Source organism: Lampetra fluviatilis, chromosome 25 (assembly GCF_964198595.1).
Source record: "Lampetra fluviatilis chromosome 25, kcLamFluv1.1, whole genome shotgun sequence".
Taxonomy (NCBI): domain Eukaryota; kingdom Metazoa; phylum Chordata; class Hyperoartia; order Petromyzontiformes; family Petromyzontidae; genus Lampetra; species Lampetra fluviatilis.
The window spans coordinates 12,165,080-12,184,298 of NC_136299.1; the positions used below are offsets into that span (position 1 = coordinate 12,165,080).

A 19,219-nucleotide genomic window follows, 5' to 3' on the forward strand; every position below is an offset into this window, starting at 1 on the left:
TCTTTAAACAACGCGACGTCTTTGTCGCATCTATAATAATATACTTCCATGAAAATGTTTCTTGAAAGGGCACGCGCCCATTTACTCCCTCCCACACAAGCCAGGTACTGTGACTGCAAGTCAAATTGCTCACAAGACTATGCCCATTTGTTAAAGTCCCATCCCTCTACCCGGTGTATTCCAGTTATACTATGAGAATCGTGGGGAAAAAACAATGATCCATTCGTAAATCTCACAGAGTAGTGCAGCCCCCCTGTATGTCGGACAATGTCTGCAGAAGAGATTGTTCATGCGAATCACAGGAAACCCTCGAAGCGTCTCTCTATCTTTAATTAGCAAGGGTATTTACTTTTCCATGTACTCTCTTATGAGATTATTTTACCACATTACAGTTAAACTGGTATTTATAATTCCCAAAGCTGAAATGTAGGCAAATTAAGTATATATTTGTTGAACATGTTTTTTTGTGTGTGTGTGTGCAGTCATTGGTGACCGGGATGTGACCACCGATTTTGTACACTTTGCGAATACAGTTTAAAAATGGTTTAAACACGGTTTAAACACGGGTGGCTGCCCGGATATTCAAACCCAAGTTCTCAGCGGTGTCAGCTGAGCTCTCTGACCGCTGAGCCACCCGGCCTCCTTCAACAAGACTGTGCCTTTAATGCTGAGACTATTGACACAAATCCCCGTCTCGATGCGCTTCCTCTTCACACATTAAGTAGACACCAGTCCACTCGGTCACCAATGCATTTCTTTAAAATGTAAAATATATATTTAGTGTTTGAATTCGTCTGTAATTCAACATTTTCCACGGCCAATATTTCACCGTCGAATGCTCTTGGTGTATAATTCATCGGTGCAGCCAATGGTCTGGTAATGACATTTAACATTCTGTGATCACGTGCTTTGTTGGAATGCACAAAAATCACTGCTGCTCTGTGAAACGGCCTTGGATATGTGCGTGGTTTTTCTTGCTCTTGTTGGGAGTTTTTTTTTCTTCCTGAAAGATTAGCATTTGAAACATGCAATGTGTTTGCTCATCGGGAGTGGAATTCCATGTTGTCCAAACAACGGAGGCTCCCATTGGCTTTGGTGGCCGTTTTGGCTCCACTGGAGGCCCCTAAGAGGCAACGTGGTTGACTTCGGGACGGCTGCACTGAATACCATGACGGGTGCCTACAAGGTCACGGATTGAAATTCTTTATTAATGGAACTGTACAAACTGCGACGTACCGCTTACTCTCACGTTAAACACAACGAGCCAGCGATTAAGAATTATGATGGTGATCACTCGCTCCAGGAAGCGTCAACTGCGTCTCAAGAATCTACTGACGGCTGCTTTTTCTTTGGCATTTTGGTCAAGAATTGTTACGGAGTGGCAGCCAAAGAATGGAATCTGTTTTAGAGGATCTCCACCGAGGAGATGAAACGACGAAATTAGCGCGTGCGCAGGTGCTGGTTGGATGAGTTCGATAGCAAATCCCTGAGAGGTGGTTCACGCTTGGGGAAGCCTTCATCTAGCAGTGGATTGGTCATGGATGATGATGAGGGAGGAAACCAGAGTACCTTGAGAGACAACAACCCATGTAAGCTCGGAGATAATGCCGAAACATCCAGACAGCAGCCTGCTTCCTGCGCGAGCCCCTCACCTCCCTCTCCCTGGAGGTGCGAGACTCACGCGTGCGGCAAACCTCTGCGTGAGCCACCGTCCCCCGTCTACAACACGCCGGATGACCGCATACGCCACTGTGCCCATCTCGGTACAACACCATTGCTGCACTAAGTGACATTTCGTGATTTGTGCAAAATGCCCGAGTCATCTTAATGCAACACAGTCGGTGTTTACCAGCGGGGAGCTGATGTCATCATCAACATGGTCACCATGATCGGCCCTATTCTTAGGTTTTTTCGGTAAAGTCACGTAGGTAAAACATTAGAATTAATAAAAGTAAAATAAAAAATAAAATAAAAATCACGACGTTTCGGAGGCAACACAAGCTTCCGCCTTCAGGTGGAACCGTCACAGCACGATTGCTGTATCAAGTACAGCTATCGTATCAAGTACAGCTATCGTGCTGTGACGGTTCCACCTGAAGACGGAAGCTTGTGTTGCCTCCGAAACGTCGTGATTTTTATTTATATTTTATTTTACTTTTATTAATTTTAATTTTTTACCTACGTGACTTTACCGAAAAAACCTAAGAATTTGAATCCTTGCAGTCACGAAAGCTTCAAATCTAGAATGATCGGCCCTGATCAATCCGCTACTGGATGGAGTCCTCCCGGTGCCAATTCCATTCCTCGTGGCCCTTCGATGCGACAATCCGTCTGGCTAGGAACGTTAGCTAATCTCGCCACTCCATCTCCACAGTGGTCATCATCCCCTTGGGTGTGTTCTCACCCCTTGCCGCCTTTCAATCTCGTCCATAAGCCATCATTCCTTCCAACAAAGTGTCTTGACCAAGTGGCACTTACTTTCCTTAATTAAAGTATGAAGTCTCCAATTTGCATTTGTATTCCTTAATAAGTGTGTCCCTCTATCTGTCACTCAGTGTCATGTTCCATTTGCACCGTTCCACGTTTCTCTGCGCACCAATAAGATATTTCTCCCTGATCCGTGCACCATAGCAGGCAGTAACCTCACCGATTGAAAACGATTATTCTTTAGCCACATTCGTACGTTGCTTTTCATGACCAAATTAAGTTTTCCGAAAGCATTGACCGTGCTCCTATTTACCTCTTATTTAATAATTTTGATCACAGTCCAAATTCAGCAGTTTTTCTACATATCATTTCGACTTGTAACACACCGCACAGTACTCAGTCACTCTCAAAGAGAGAGAACGACTCAGAAGCACGAGGAACCACAGACGAGCGATCATGCAGCCACGCATTGAGCCGGCGCCAACGAATGTCCAAGCTCTGTGGTGCTCTGTATATTGAGATGTTTTCAGCCATTTATTGAGTATTTACACGTGGCAGGAACCCGGTACGCCCAGAGAACACCCGCGCGTGTGAGGGGGCAATACGCTATCCCATACAACCGGACCAGGTGGAGCCCCATGGCGCTGTACCGCCTGCTTCTGGCGAGCCAGGGCTACGGCTCGCCGGCGCCCACGGGAAGGGAGTTTCGCAACGCTTGTGTGATCCACCAACCCTCGCTGCCTCCGCAGTGCCGGACTACAGGCCACGTGCGTAACCACCACTGCCCGATATATGCATATTCTGTAAAAAATATTATCAGCATCATCTCCATTGATTGTTTTTTTTTCTATTGTGTAAGAACTCCATCATCGTGAAACCATGAATTGCTATTGATTGGTGTAGGTGTAAATCACCATATAACGCATTGACTGTGCTCAACAGCGGCCGTGATAAAAATACAAGCCTCCGCTGCTGTCCAATCGTGGACGTTTCCACCAACGGCTGAGGTCTAGAAAAACAGAAGGACGACGCCCACTGCACGTTCATTCGAGCGGTGAAATATAACGATGTATAATGGGCCATTCTCGATCAACTTATGGATTCAAAGCCTCATCTATTGACGTACGCATTCAGGCGATCACGGCGACCGTATGAGCATCCCTCATGCCCAATTGAACATCCTTGCGCGTTATCAAGGGTGATGTGTCAAACGGTTCCGCGTTCTGTCCCCTCGACAAACGTTGAGCACTTCTAGCAGGGGCAGCAGGCGGTCCGATGAACGCGCTGTCTTTCGCCCGGCAGCTGCTCCTGCTGCTGCTGCTGCCGCTTCCGCGCTTTGCGGCTTAAGCTAGGGAACGGCGCCTCTCCGGCGAGGCGCCGGGGCGCAGGGGCAGTGCCAAACAAAAGGCAAACCAAAAAAAATCAAATGAGTGAATGGCGAGGATTGTTATAAGAATGTTAGCCGTGGCTTGGGAGCGAATCCGCCCACGGTATGACGATGGCAGCACACCGCCGGCTTTGTGTCCCAGGCAGCCTGTAAAGGTCTCGCGGCAGCCCATCGAGCTGAGCAGACGAGCCAACGCACGCGCGGCCTAACGCTCCGACATCAGTCTCGGTGTGGTGTGGTGCAGCTGACAGTCACCTCGGTAAGTTCACTCGTGGCACCTTGGGTGTGCAGCGTGACCTTCTGCCGGCGAGACTTTAGCGAATTAAGGTGGGCTCGCAGTGATTGCTATGTGCAGTCCAACGTACATTTTCAAACGTGGAAAAAATTGGTACCATGACGCTGGCACACAATGACCTACGCCGGCAAAATCACATCACGGGATATTTAACATCCACTGTAAAGCATCCGGCATGCAGTGTGTTTACAGTTAATACAGCCGCAGCATTAACCAGAGTGGCCGCTGGATTCGAGCTGCAAACGTCTGCAACAAGCGGCGAACGCTTATCGATAGGCCATGTCACCACCCAAGAATGATGTTCTTTACATTAGACACTTTGGGAATGTGGCTTTGACCCAGGCCTCCCCGAGGTTGAATCATCCTAAAATTAACGACCGGTGCAATGAGTGAATGTTCACCCTCGGGGGACAAACGCAGCTCCGTGTGCTCGGTACACCACCAATTCTTCCCTGTGCGGAGCTTAACAGATACTCACAAACACCATATATATATGTACCCTATGTATACGCACGCACACACACTTACAATATATAGAAAAGCAACGTGGAATATTAATTGTCTACGTTTTTCATCGCAGCGACAATTTTGAAGGTGTGTTCACTTGACTATTCTCGCATCGATGTCTTTCCCGTGCCTGGTAATTCTGTTACTGCGTTGAGCGACGGGGAGAGAAGGACGCGGATGAGAGAACACAACGCAGATGCAAGACAATTAGGACTCTGAAGAGGAGTGATTGGGCTATGGTGGGACACGTGGACAAAAGGGATGATGGCAGATGGTCAAGTATCATGGTGAAGTGGGCATCCAAGGAATGGAACGCGCCCGAGGGGACGTGCACTGAGGAGATGGAGCGATACAATCAGCCCGTGGGAGATCGCGACTCCATACGGACGTGGCCTTTGTTGGGCAGACAGGGAGTTCAATGGTAGATGTAGGAGATACACTCTGCTGATTGACAAGGCATTGACAGTGGCTGCGACTTGGGGGAGATGCTGATAGCCATTTCACGGTGCAATAGTGCTCAGCAACTGTAATCAGGCTACAACAGCATTCACAGAATAACAAGCGAGTGGTTACATTGTGTATCGATGCAGTATTGTTTTGTGAGTCACTTTTAAGCAAGTTGTACAGAACTGGTTCATGAAATTCATATAGCCATTGGCTTTAGGCGTCTAACTGTATATCATATGGATATGAATTAAGTAGCTACTATCAATCAACGTCTCAGTTGTAAATCCAGCTGCTGGTTTCAGAGGAAGTGAGTGGGAACTGCTCATGTCTTCGGAGAATGCTCGCAGTGGGCATGAGCCCACACGGAGACCCACAGACTCACACAGAGACCCATATGCTCACACAGAGACCAATACAATCATACAGAGACCCATAGACTCACACGGATACCCACAAACTCACACAGAGACCAATACACTCACAGAGACACACAAACTCACACAGAGACCCATAGACTCACACTTAGACCCACAAACTCACACAGAGACCCATACACTCACAGAGACCAATACACTCACAGAGACACACGAACTCACACAGAGACCCATACACTCACACTTAGACCCACAAACTCACACAGAGACCCATATACTCACACAGAGACCCATACACTCACAGAGACCCATATACTCACACAGAGACCCATACACTCACAGATATCCATTTACTCACACAGAGACCCATACACTCACACGGAGTTTCACAGACTCACACAGAGACCCATACACTCACACGGAGTTTCACAGACTCACAGAGACCCATAGACTTATTATGTGTTCCCCGTTTGTTGCAGTGCAGCAGTCGCATTTGCGAGATTATTTTATTAACATTGGTAGAGAAGGTGATGGCACCTGTCATGGCCCGTTCAAATACATTGCGGGGCAGACAGCCTCGCTGGTGACTATGCACTGTGCAACTTTCCCTGCCCGTATTCCAGCCTTTGCATTCACAACTGCCCTGTAATGAGCGTCCCAAGCTGTCGTCTGATCCTGGAACGAATATCCAGCCCCACTGGCAGAAAGAGACGAGTCCAAGTGCAAATCATAAATAGGTGATTAGGAGTGTGGTAATGACCACCCGGAACACAAACCATCGTAACTAACATTATAAATCACGTTGCTTTGTCACTCTACTGTAGAATAAAGGCCTCCGCATGCCGCGGGGGTCTCCTGGCCATACTTCGCCACCTGGGCGGCAGGGTGTTGGTGAAGCCGTGGCGGGGTGGAGGTGGATGAGGTGGAAGAGGGTTTGGGGGATGGAACGGTCCGGTTCCGATATTACTCGCCACTGTTGTTAGCTGTGGCCGGGAATTGAACTCAGGCCACGGTCTCTGATGACAGCACCAGGTGACACAGAGCGTCCATTGGGCAGCACGTGCCAGGACGGGGGTGTCTGAATCCCTCTAATGGCCCATGCGTGCCGACACGCTGGAAGAGATATGACGACCATTGACATTTTGTACAGAATTAATTTAAAATCCTTGCACACATCCTCAAACGTATCGTACGCGGCAGATAGGGGTGCTGGTTTTTGGCACGGAGAAAGACGCGGTCTCAGAGATGATTGAAGCGACGAGTGAAGCGCGCATTGGTGTAGCCGCATTGGTGTGTGTCGTGAGTGATGGATCGACGGATGCACGGATTCAAAGTTTGTGCATCCCCAAGGGGGGCAGGATTTGATGCGGGGGGCGGGGGGGGGATTGCTGAGACTGCAGGCGCTAGGGACATGGGGTAAAGATGAGGGAGGGGAGGGAGGGAGGGGAGGGAGGGAGGGGAGGGAGGCAGGGAGGGAGGGAGGGGAGAAAGGGAGGGGAGGGAGGGAGGCAGGGAGGGGAGTCAGCTGCCACGCGATCGCTGCTTGAAGAACGCTAATGAACCCACGCACGCTGGCAGCTGTGCCTGCCATAGCCAATACCTGGCGATGGAGCGAGGGAGGGAGGATGTTGGCTTGGTGAATAGATGGGAGGGGGTGGCAGGAGGAATGGGGGGGGGCAGTGGGATTGGCCAGCAGTGGTGGTGGCCCATTGGGCGTCTTTCATCAGTAATTCGTTTGATGCCCCACACATTTTCGATTTATATACTCCGAGTGGGATGACGGTGGAGATGTGGACACGCGCTATACGGCCATTTATATCTGTGAAATACTGCCCTTGCATTATTATAATGATAAGAGATCAACATGTCGTAATGTACGAGAAATGTGGACAAAAGATAGAGGTTTCACGAGATGAGAACGACACAGATGACACAACAATGAAGTGCCACGAGAGAGATGGAGTAGACGAGAGGCAGACGTCGCGAGATGAGAGAGAAAGAAAGAGGTTAGAGCTGTGGACGAGTTACAGACGGCCAATTGGCTGTGTGTGTTTATTAGGATCTGCTGTTCTAGCTCATATTTTGGTGCATCCCTATTTGCTTGTTCCATGGATGCGATGCGGGCCCTCCCCCCCTCGGGCTGCTCGGGGCCACGAGGGCTTCGTGGCGACGGCCTGACGCAGCGGCGAGTGGCTGAGCCGTGAACAGAGCCAGTGACTGAGCCGTGCACACGAAGACAAAAGGCGAATGGCTCACCGAGAACGGAGCCAGCGGTCATGCTTGAGAATGATTGTGATAACAGGGGGGGGGGCGGTCTGGTGAATTACGGTGTATTGAAAAGGAGCAGGTGTCAGGCTGCGAGTCCACTTTGTGTCCAGCATCTCTCTCTCGCTTTCTCTGCAGACTGGTTTGGCACGTGTGTATCGCAGAAGCGATGTCCATGTCTGTACGGTTTTGTTTGTTTTGTTACAGCCCCTCTTGTCAAGCCACTGCTGGGTTACGGCCTCCTCCCCACGACATTTCGGTCATGGGGTTTGTTTGATCATACTTCACCACGCTGGTCGGTTGGGCTTCGGTTAGAGGGGCTCTGCATTTTAATTGTTCCTTAATGACCAGGGCACATGTGACAGATGCTGGGCGCCTAACATTTTGATTGCTCATTACACGAGCACTCATTTACATGTAGTATATAAACTAAATGTCCTGCAAATGATGTCCCTTTATTCAATCTGAATGGAGTCCATTGAGTTGTATACTGCGTATCTGGACACTGCATGTATCTGTATAGGCTGGTAATACATGTGGTGTTCAACGACAAATGAGGTCGTGTGTAGGTGCTAGCTGGATTATTACATCGAAAGATCGTGAGAGATGGCGACGGCTTGCGGATGTCTTCATCCAGCAGTGGAATGACCATGGCTGATGAAGATGTCTCATCTCCCTCGGCATGCCATGTACTACGGAGGACAACGTCGCACAGCTGATGGGCTGGGGACTGAGGTGTAGGCGGTTCTGTGAACAGGTCGGATATGTATGTATGCTAAACTTCTTTCGCACCGCACGTCGTCAAGCATGCTAATCGGGAGAATGACAATAAACTAAGCGCAAAAAGCAGTTCTAAAGAAATGCATTTTGTATCTTGATGTAAAAGTACATGGGTCCAGTGGCTTCCTAATATCGGAAGGAAGACCGTTCCAGACGGCCACAGAAGCGCATCTGAAAGCGCCACGCGATGCGGTGACCACCGCTTTTGTTTGATGGTGAGAAAAAATCCGCTGCGAGGATGAGCAGAGTTCGTGCGGTGATGGTGCATGCTCATTGGCGAGATCAGCGAGGTGTCGTGGTTCATTTGTGGCGAGCGCCTTGTCGGTAGCGAGTGCGACCTCACAATGTGTCCGTTCGGCAACCGGAAGCCGATGATATGTGAACATCTCAAGAGAATGAACGTCCCACCATGACATATGTTCATTGCACGTGTGCGCGTATGTGCTGCATATTCCTATTGTTCAATTCTTCTCCTGTTTTAGCTGGCGGCCAAGTCACGAGTAGCCTCTGCCAGTGACCCCCCCCCCCCACGGGCACGTCATTCAATCCAGGGATTAATGATTTCACAGCGCGATTTGCTCGGGGTTTGTCTTTTTCAATGACGGGAGGGATGGAGGTGCTGATTTCGATGGAGTCTGAGGGGTTATTCTTTTTGGCTCCATCATCTTGGGCAGTACCTGCTCGGGCTCGTGGCGCGTGGGGGGTCGGGCAGCGGAGAGGGCACGCGTCACGTGAGTTAAGTGTTGGGGGTTGGGACGGGGCGAGGTCTCTGCGGGATCTGCTGCTCTACTAGAGCGGTCTATTGAAAATAAAATCTATTGATTTTATTTCTCCCCCCCCATCCCTCCCCTCCCCTCCCCCTTTGTCTGCCTCGACTCAGAGCAGCAGCACCACGAAGGCGGCGGCGGGGGCTCGTGCCAGGGCGAGCGGCGCTTTGTACGCCTCGTTAATGCGCCGATTACTATTGCACAAAAACCGTGAAACGTGGGCTGAGGCGTTGTCTGTGTGTCTGTGTGTCTGTCTGTGTGTCTGTGTGTGTGTGTCTCTCTGTGTGTCTCTCTGTGTGTCTGTCTGTGTGTTTGTCTCTCTGTGTGTCTGTGTGTCTCTCTGTGTGTCTGTCTGTGTGTGTGTGTGTGTCTGTGTATCTGTCTGTGTGTCTGTCTGTGTGTCTGTCTGTGTGTGTGTGTCTGTGTGTCTGTCTGTCTGTGTGTCTGTGTGTGGAATGGGTGAGGTGGGGAGCGCTGGTGCAGTGGTCAGCGCGCTGCGCTACGAACCCGGCCACGCGAGTTCGATTCCCGCTCACGGCCAACGCCGGTGACGATTATCTGAACCGGTCCTGGCCCTCCCCTATGTCGACTCAGCCTCAAATTAGTACAGAACCTTGTGCTATGTGTAAACGTCGCCACTAGGGAGACAAAGGCGGCCGGGCGTGGTGCTCGCTATCCACCCCCTCGTGTACCGTCCCAGGCCTTTATAGGTACTCGCTTACAGCACTTGCCCCAACAGTCTGTTAAGGTTATACGGGGGATCTTTGTCTTCGACTTTCTTGGATGGGTGAGGTCTCTCTCTGTCTCATCCTGGGACCGTTAGTTCACGAGCCTCGCATGTCGAATGCTGAGATTGAACAAAGGGGCCTCAATGACCATATTTCCACGTACACCTCTGTAATGCCTGTTACAGTGTACAAGTCAATTAGCGTGCGAGTGTGTATGTATGTATATACCAGAGGTGGGACAAAGTCATTGTTATGCAAGTCCAAGTCGAGTCGCAAGTCATCAAATTCATGACTCGAGTCTGACTCGAGTCCAAGTCACATGACTCGAGTCCACATCTCATAGGTGGGACAAAGTCATTGTTATGCAAGTCCAAGTCGAGTCGCAAGTCATCAAATTCATGACTCGAGTCTGACTCGAGTCCAAGTCACATGACTCGAGTCCACACCTCTGGTATATACTCTGTAATATGCTAGCGGGGAGCGGCCGTTTAGCGGTGAGCGCACTGCGTTATGAACCCAGCGACACGAGTTCGATTCCCGCTCACCAGTGAGGATTATTTTAACCCTGTCCTGTGCCTCATCTAGGTCGACTCAGCCTCAAATGAGTACCTGGTGCGGTGTGTAAACACAATCACTGGGGAGACGGGCGGCTTTCCGGCCTTCGTAGGTGCTCGCTAACAGCACTTGCCCCATTTAGTTAAGGCTAAAACGGGTGATCTTTGTCTTTGTAATATGCTGTGTATGTCATCTCTTGTGTGTATTTGCTACATGTACTCTGCATTGTGTGCTATTAACCCAGCGACCTTGGTTCAATTCCCGACGACGGCTAACATCAGTGGCGAAGTGATGTTTGAACGAGTCCTGGGCAACCCTTAGGTTTACTCGGCCTTACATTAGCACCTTGGTGTGGCCTGTGTAAAACATCAGCACTGTGGGGACAGAGGACAGCCGCGCGTGGTGGTGCTGGCCACACCACCGCTTCCAGCGCCGTGTCAGCCTCACGAGGTGCTCGTGAACGGCACTTGCCTTCAGTCTGTGTAGGTCGTACGCGGAATCCCTTTTATTTTATTTTTTGTCCGTAATTCGTGAACAATATGGGCTGACTACCAGTATTCGCCCCGGCAGTCTATGAGGGTAATCATCAGTGTATATAAGTGCATGTAATATATTTGTTTTAATTCAACTCAGGTTAAATTGGGGGAATTGTGTATCAAATTGCAGTACAATATACACGTGCAATTGATGCGATTTGAAGAGACAATATGCCAATAGAGATAATGCCATGATCAACATCAGCGCTCAGTGACCCAATCAATGCAGCAGAATGCAAAGGACACGGATGCTACGGGGCATCTACGCGTCTCGCTCCCTCTGCCACGATGCGCACACACACAGTGTCCCTGCTGAGCGCTAGAATCAATTGCCTCTCGTCTGCGTGCCCCAACATCTGCTGAGTTTCAGTCCGCTAAGGGAGCCCCCGTTTTGTGTTGCGGGCATCTCGCCGTAGCAAACAAACTAACAAACAAACAAAAAACCTTGAGACGAAAACCACGGCGTTGTGACATGCGTGGCGGTCTTTGAATGTGTCTGCAGGCTATCCGGGCGTTCTGTTTAACAACAGCGGTGCGTTGTAAAAGCCCGCACACAAACGGTGTTTGACTATTAGCGACGCGAGCCGGGCATGTTGGCAGCCGACCGCATTGCAGAGCTTTAGAAAGCTGAGGGTTGGTGGATCACGCTCGGACGTGCGAGGCTGCGAAACGTCGCTGCCCTGCGAGGTGGCCAAGCGATGGCAGCACAGCAAGCGGGTCGTGGACGTGCCCGTTAGTACCTCTGGTCCCTTAACACCCGTGTGTGTACGCACGGTGGGGTTTCTCTTATTGAATTAAATGATGACGTCACCCTGCTGCTGCTGCTGCTGCTGCTCTATTTAAGACCGGGAGCAAGAGGAGAGCCTCACCATTCTCGTGAATCGCCCGATGAAGCTGGATCTAATTACCAGCGAAACGTCGTGCTACTCAAATTTTAAATGATGTTGATTCGCTCTTCAAGACACCGGTGGGCTAAAGAAGTGAATTATTTTGCCCTTTGCAAACGTGACACATTTTTTACTGTTTGGCCGTGTCGGGTGGTGGAGGGTTACGACACATTTTTAAATGACGCGATCTAACCCAAAAACCTTTATTATGAATAATATTGGTCGCGAAAGCCGACGTGTTAAACTGGGCTTTCTCTGGTGACTCCATTTTCCTCCTCCCCTACGCAAACCACTGATTAAAAAACATGCCACTGCAGAACCCTCCTGAATAAGAGTCTTGGGACTCGTTAAGGCTTTCTTCGAGAGAGACCAATGCCATTATTATGACATGCATGTTTGTGTATGTGCTGTGTCACCGTCATCATCGCCACCAGCTGTTGTCTATACAACTGCCAGATGAAGGCCTCCCCACACGCCATCGCCACCCCTCTACGGGCCTCAGTGCGCGCTGCCACCCGTCTCACTCCTGCGCCATGCACTGATGTCGTCACTCCGTCTCCGTGGTGGTCGTCCTCTTGTGGACACATTCTCTCTCTCCTTGGGCTGCAATTCCGTCATCAAGCCTCGTCCATCGCCCCCACGTAACAGGCGTCCGGCATCGTGCCCTGCCGTGCCCAAGCCCGTTTACTCTTCATAGATTGTCAATATGTCACCGCCGATTTATGGTCTGCGACATGCTACGTGGGTCTGCAGAAATGTCATTGCTTCAACGGGAAGCTGGCTGAGAATGAATACGACTGGTCGATGGGACCGCACAAAATGCGTGTAAATCGTAACGTCACGCACGTGACATTTGGCACACGCGCGCGCCACATTTCACGCGGCTTCCCCCGTCGCTCTTTCCATGCCTCTTGCCCCAGGAAAGTTTTCGTGATGGGGGGTGCCCGCCCCCCCCCCCCCCCAGGCCGGCCCCGGTGGGCCTTGAAGGCGATTGAGAAGGAGAAAAAGACGCGAGCGCGTGTGCAATACACGTCAAGAGAGAAACGTCTTCAATCAATGGACGCGGTCATTGTCAGCCGTGACACGCGCAGAGGAAACCCGGGGGCACTGCGACAAAGGGATTGGGTGGCGCAAAAGGTGAAAGGAGGCCAACGTGGCGGAGCTTGTTTAAAGCGTGGAACCCTTGGCTTGGGCGACTAAGCGAGAGCTATAGGCACTGTTCCTAGTGTTGACGAAGGTCAACGTGGATCTGTATGCAGTGTACGACAAACAATTTGGATTTTAAAAATGTGTCCATGAAATGAGTGTGGTCAAAAAACAAACGAAGCACAGCCAGGTGCATCACTTACTCAGGTGAAAAGCGATCAGACGTAAATACAGCAATAATCAACATCCAATAAATAAATGACGCATTGTAAGACCACCAAGGCAGAGATAGAGCCACAACAGCAATGCGTGTAAGTGTTGCGGTAACAGAAATTTCAGAGAAACAGAATCGAACATGCATAAGGGATTGTGTCATGAATCAGTGGGTGGAAAATGCCGATATAACTAACATCACACACAAAAATGTAGACCTGTAAACGCGTTTAAGTGGCCTTTTATAATTACTCATTTAAGACCACAATTGTGCTCATGGCACATTTTGCACTCTGCTGTTAAAACTTTTTCATCGTCTCTAAATTTACGAACAAAAATTTCTTTCATTTATCCAGAACAACGTCACTGTGTTTCGTAACTTTTAAGGATTCCTTGCTTGTGATAGTTTGCCAATATCGTTGAGTATTTTTTTTGTTACATATGGGAGGAGACTGGAGTGGCTGGAAAAAACCTCCCAAAACAAGGAGACAACCCTTAAGAGCAAATATAAGTCACCCGCGCACGTGCTGCTGTTGCCCTTTGGCAGCATGCCCGAAGGCCATTGTGTCTGACACATTGCATCTCAATCTCAGCGTCGTCCACCAACTCCACCTCCAAGTTGGTGGGACTGTGGCAGGAGGCGCGAGGCTGAAGCCAAGCAAGCGACGGCGCAGGGCTCCGGGGAGGCAAAGGGCCTCGGATTCATGGAAACAATCGGGGTGTGAATCATATATCAGCTCAAATTTAATTTCGAATAAACCTAATAACTGATGGACATTAATAAGCCAATTCATCCCCCTCAACTTTATCTTGTCCGCATTTAAATTCTCCCACCTCTACATCTTCGATATGTTTTTTTTGTCTACGTTGCTATTATCTCAATTTCATCTTTGTCTAATGACCGCTATATATCTATTCTGTCATCTCGCTCGGATTTAATTAATTGCATAGTGGGGGGTGTGGGGGGTGACAATGGGCCCGCACCCACCCCCCACTGTGCAGGAGGAGTGCAGCCTTGGTGTGCGCCACCACTCCCGACGAGACAAATTGCATCGCGTCGAAAACAAAAACAAAGAAGCGTTCACGCCTCAACCATGACACCGGCGCCCGGAGTGCACCATGTGCTCTCTCTCTCACTCACACACACACTTACATACATACACTCACACACACTCACTCACACACACACTCACTCACACACTCACTCATACACTCACTCACACACTCACACACATACACTCACATACACACACACACTCACTCACACTCTCACTCACATACACACACTCACACACACACTCACACACTCACCCACACACTCACTCACACACTCACACACTCACTCACACACTCACTCACACACTCACATACACACACACACACTCACTCACACACTCACTCACACACTCACACACACTCACACACACTCACATACACACACTCACTCACACACACTCTCACTCACTCACACACACTCTCACTCACCCACACACTTACACACATACACACATACATACACTCACATACACACACTCACTCACACACTCACTCACACTCACTCACATACACACACTCACTCACACTCACTCACATACACACACTCACACACTCACTCACACACTCACACACTTACTCACTCATACACTCACTCACACATTCACTCACATGCACACTCACTCACTCACATACACACTTACACACACACGCTCACACACTCACTCTCATACACACACACTCACACACACATTCACACTCACACACACTCACTCACACACACACACACTTACTCACTCATACACTCACTCACACATTCACTCACATGCACACTCACTCACTCACATACACACTTACACACACACGCTCACACACTCACTCTCATACACACACACTCACACACACATTCACACTCACACACACTCACTCACACACACACTCACACACTCACTCACACACACATTCACTCACACACTCACACACACTCACTCACACACTCACTCACACACTCACTCACACACACTCACTCACACACACTCACACACTCACTTACACACTGACACACTCACTCACACACTCGCACACACTCACTCCACACTCACACTCACGTACCTCCCGTACAGAGGCCACCTTCCGAGGAGCAGAGACTTCCATTCCCTGGGAGCGCCTCTGGCACGGCGAGCCCGGCGAGGCGGGCGGGTGCGCACATGGCGAGGATGGCGAGGAGGGCGATGCTGCCGACTTTGACGCTGGCGGTGATGAGAGCCAGACGAGACGCACCCCTCCGATGCATGTCCTCCGACAACTGCTATGTCAATGGGCTGAGCCTTAAAAAATAAATGCGTGTGTGTTGTTTTTCCTCTCTCTCTCTCACACACTCACAAGCGTGGCCTCCGCGTGAACTTTATGGCCCCAACGTGCGGGGCAGACACCGCACGCGTTTAATTGAGTGCGCACATATAGAGAGAGAAGGAGAGGGGTAGAGAACTCGAGGAAAATGTGACGAGGGTGCGACTCGCTTTTGGCTCGAGGTAACAGAAATAATCAAACAAGACCCCCTCGGTGGATAATTAACTCCCCGACGTCCGCGTTTCTTCTTCCATTAACACCGAGGTGGCTCTCAGGCTTGTGACACCGAGACGCTCCACGGCATCCCGACACGCACACACGCGGCACTCTGCTCCGCCACGCGGCACGGTTCTGCGCGTAGCGGTGGCGAGCGCCTCGATAACGCTGCGAGAGCGAGTTCTGTGCCTCTGATCCATCATCCACCCATCCCATGTCAAAGCCACAAACCTCAACCCCCTCCTCCTCCCACACGCGCCACCCTGCCCCACTCATCAGCCCCCGCCTCCCACGTCCCAGCCTCCCTCCCCCCCGTCCTCTTCCAGCCGACAAATCCCCTCGCTCTCCCTCCTCCCCAAAGTAAAATTCATTCCCAATCCCATTCTCCCCACCCACCCACCCACTCACCCCAAGCCTCTGCTCACTCATTACCTTGTGTATATACATACGATGTGTGTGTGTGTGTGCATACATCGGGCTGCTGTATACGTGTGTTGTGATATGTAACGCCACAACTGGAATGTAAACCTCTTTCGAGATGAAATGTGTCACATCTGCCGGGTGAATGATTACAGCGCAGGATCGTGAGAGGTGGCGGTGGCTTAAGGAGGCCCTCATCCAGCGGTGGATTGACCATGGCTGGTGATGACGTGTCATCTCCTAGTCACGCCATGCACGGCCCATTGTCATGTATCTGACTCGCTGAGGTATAGGCGGACACGTGGCAAGGTCGGATATGCGAATCTCGATCTTAAATGACAGCTACATTGTGCATGCACTGGGCACAGGCGATTCATTGGTCGCGTCCGGATTATGTGACGGAAAGACATGAGACGTTGTACCGTCGAGTGGACTGCACGGGTGTCCATCCTAAACCCCAATCTGTCCCTCACCGCTGCATCGCAGTCCCCTCCTCTCCTGTATCCGCACCCTCCAGGGAAGCGCAGTGGAGCTCTGTGTTGTGTGTGGGGTGGTGGGGGTGGTGGCGGTGGGGGAGGGAACGTCGCTTTATCCACACATCTGCCCGATGCTTTCAAACGCTCCAACATTCGAATAAGTGGTGGCTGCTGGTCGGTGCAAATGTCTTGCCCAAAAAAATAGGGTTTTATTAAATTCCAAATGCTCCACTTAATGCAACGGGTTGACAGAGAATATGCTTCTGTCGTGGACATGGGCTATATTTGTCGTCTTCGTAGACGCCATGAGACTGTTTGCATCACTCACGCCGAGTCCGCGGTGACAAAGAGCAATATCCCCTACCCCACCTCTCGTCCCCCTGCACAGTCGCACACGCCTCTGCGTTCCACCCACCCACACACTCACAAAGCGCGCTACCACACCCGTCATCATCATCGTCGTCGTCGTCGGCAGCCAGGACACAACACTCGTGAGTGAGCGGTAAATATAGTCACACTTTTGTTTTTGATATTAGCTAAGGTCCCTTTATTTGGCTTGGATTTCATTGGCTTCTGCGGCTAAATTACGTCCGTGAGCAACCCATTAGAGCTGGTATAATATACACAGACGGGTGATGTGGGTGGGGGTTGGCATCACGGCTAACTCGCAGCCTTTGTCTCCCCGGCGCTGATGTTGACACTCAGAAGATATCTATTTCAGGAGGCGTCCAGGCCAGATTCAAATACTAATTGCCACTGGTCTACGTGGCTAAGATCTGAACACTGAGATGGTGGTGTCGTGATCTCACTGCCATTTGAATGGCCACTTGACATTAACACAAAAGACAAAAAAAACCCTACAGGCTACAGACTGTTGGGGCAAGTGCCGGCACAGCAACACAAGGGGGGTTTGTTTGGCTAACACCACTTCTGACCGCCTTTGTCTCCCCAGTGCTAATGCTTAAGCATGGCACAATTTAAGGCTGAGTCGACCCAGGGGAGGCTGCAATTTGGCTCAGATAATGAGCCAAGAATCGAACTCAGGTGACCGGGCTCAAAGCAGAATATGCCAACCACGACATCACCGCTCCACCTACAACCCAAAGACAAAGATCCCTCGTGTAGCCTACATAGAGACTGTTGGAGTTAGGGCTGTGAACGAGCACCTAGGAATGCCAGCAGAACACACAAGGGGGTTGCTGTGGCCAGCACCACACAAAACACAAAGATCCCTCGTGTAGCCTTAGCAGACTATTGGGGCACCGCACACACGCATGCACACGCTATACGCAGGCTGCTCGTTTGCATGTTCCATGTAATTGGTGGAGGAAAATATGGACCATGCAGCAGGCCATACGTTAACGATTGCACCACTGTATCGTGAAGGCGTCATAGCCACGTGAGCATCGCTTTCGGCAGCTTGAATATCCAAGGGGAATGCGCTCTACAGTAACTAGTAACAACCCATCGCGCCTTGGATAATCTGATAATTACATTTAAAATGCAAAGTAATCTGACTGCGCTCATTCGAAACACATCACGAGCGTGCCACCCAAATGCTGTTGGTGACAACGTGGACCACCTTGGTCCCAATGGCACGTCCTCAATAATCACACCGTCAAATGCATGGCCACTCGTCACAACGACGTGGTACGACAAGAATTGGATATCAAACGCATGCAGTGCTTGCCACCTCACGTATTCCAAATGATTTACTTAACGTCGAACAAAACCACCACAAACCTCAAGCTCCGCTCAGTAATAATCATAATTACATGGAATGATGTGCTATTTAATCAAAGTTTTACCACATACTGTACACACGTACGGTCTTTTATACCACCGTAAATGCTGTAAATACATTAAATGTAGATCTCAAGGGGACGCAGTTAGAACGAACTAGAGGACACATAAGATATTTATAATCCATTTCAGTACAGAAATTATAACGAAATTGGGAATTATAATTGAGTTTCAGTCGAGAATAATTCCGAAAATGTGTAGTTATGGGTGTTCAGCAGCGTTCATAATCTAAGATACACATTTAACAGAGAGGGAACAAAATTTATGCGGTTTTTATAATGACCTAAATACCACACGGCACAATTAAAATCCACACTTAATGCAATTGGGTTCATAAACACATCACGGCACAGACTGAATATGTTGCCGTACAGATTGCAAACAAACCATTAACATTGGCCGTAAATTTCAGACATTATATTTGTACGTTCTGCCTTTGTCGCTATGTGCAGTGATAGGTGATATACTAAACACATGAGGTGCACGGGCCATATTTTGACATTCACATCTAAAATATGGGATTTTACAATAAGCTATACGAAAATGAGAAAATATATGTTTTTGTTTACACTGGCATGGCAGTTGTATGTTTGACATCATCTCAGTATGTCATCTGAATCCAGTTTGTGTCACAGGCAGATTGGCTT

At 49.8% G+C, this 19,219-nt stretch overlaps 1 protein-coding gene across 4 annotated transcripts in view; it reads right to left on the reverse strand.

Annotated features, from left to right (window-relative positions):
• The window catches only part of LOC144941820 (cysteine-rich motor neuron 1 protein-like), a 46,834-nt gene extending 30,737 nt beyond the window's left edge, over positions 1–16,097 (reverse strand). For all 4 annotated transcript variants that reach the window (XM_078868290.1, XM_078868291.1, XM_078868292.1 and 1 more), the window contains exon 1: positions 15,421–16,097. In XM_078868290.1, the coding sequence (XP_078724416.1) occupies positions 15,421–15,601 (181 nt within the window). In that variant the 5' untranslated portion in view covers positions 15,602–16,097. The remainder of the gene's footprint in view (positions 1–15,420) is intronic.
• Between the last annotated feature and the right edge of the window lie 3,122 nt (positions 16,098–19,219).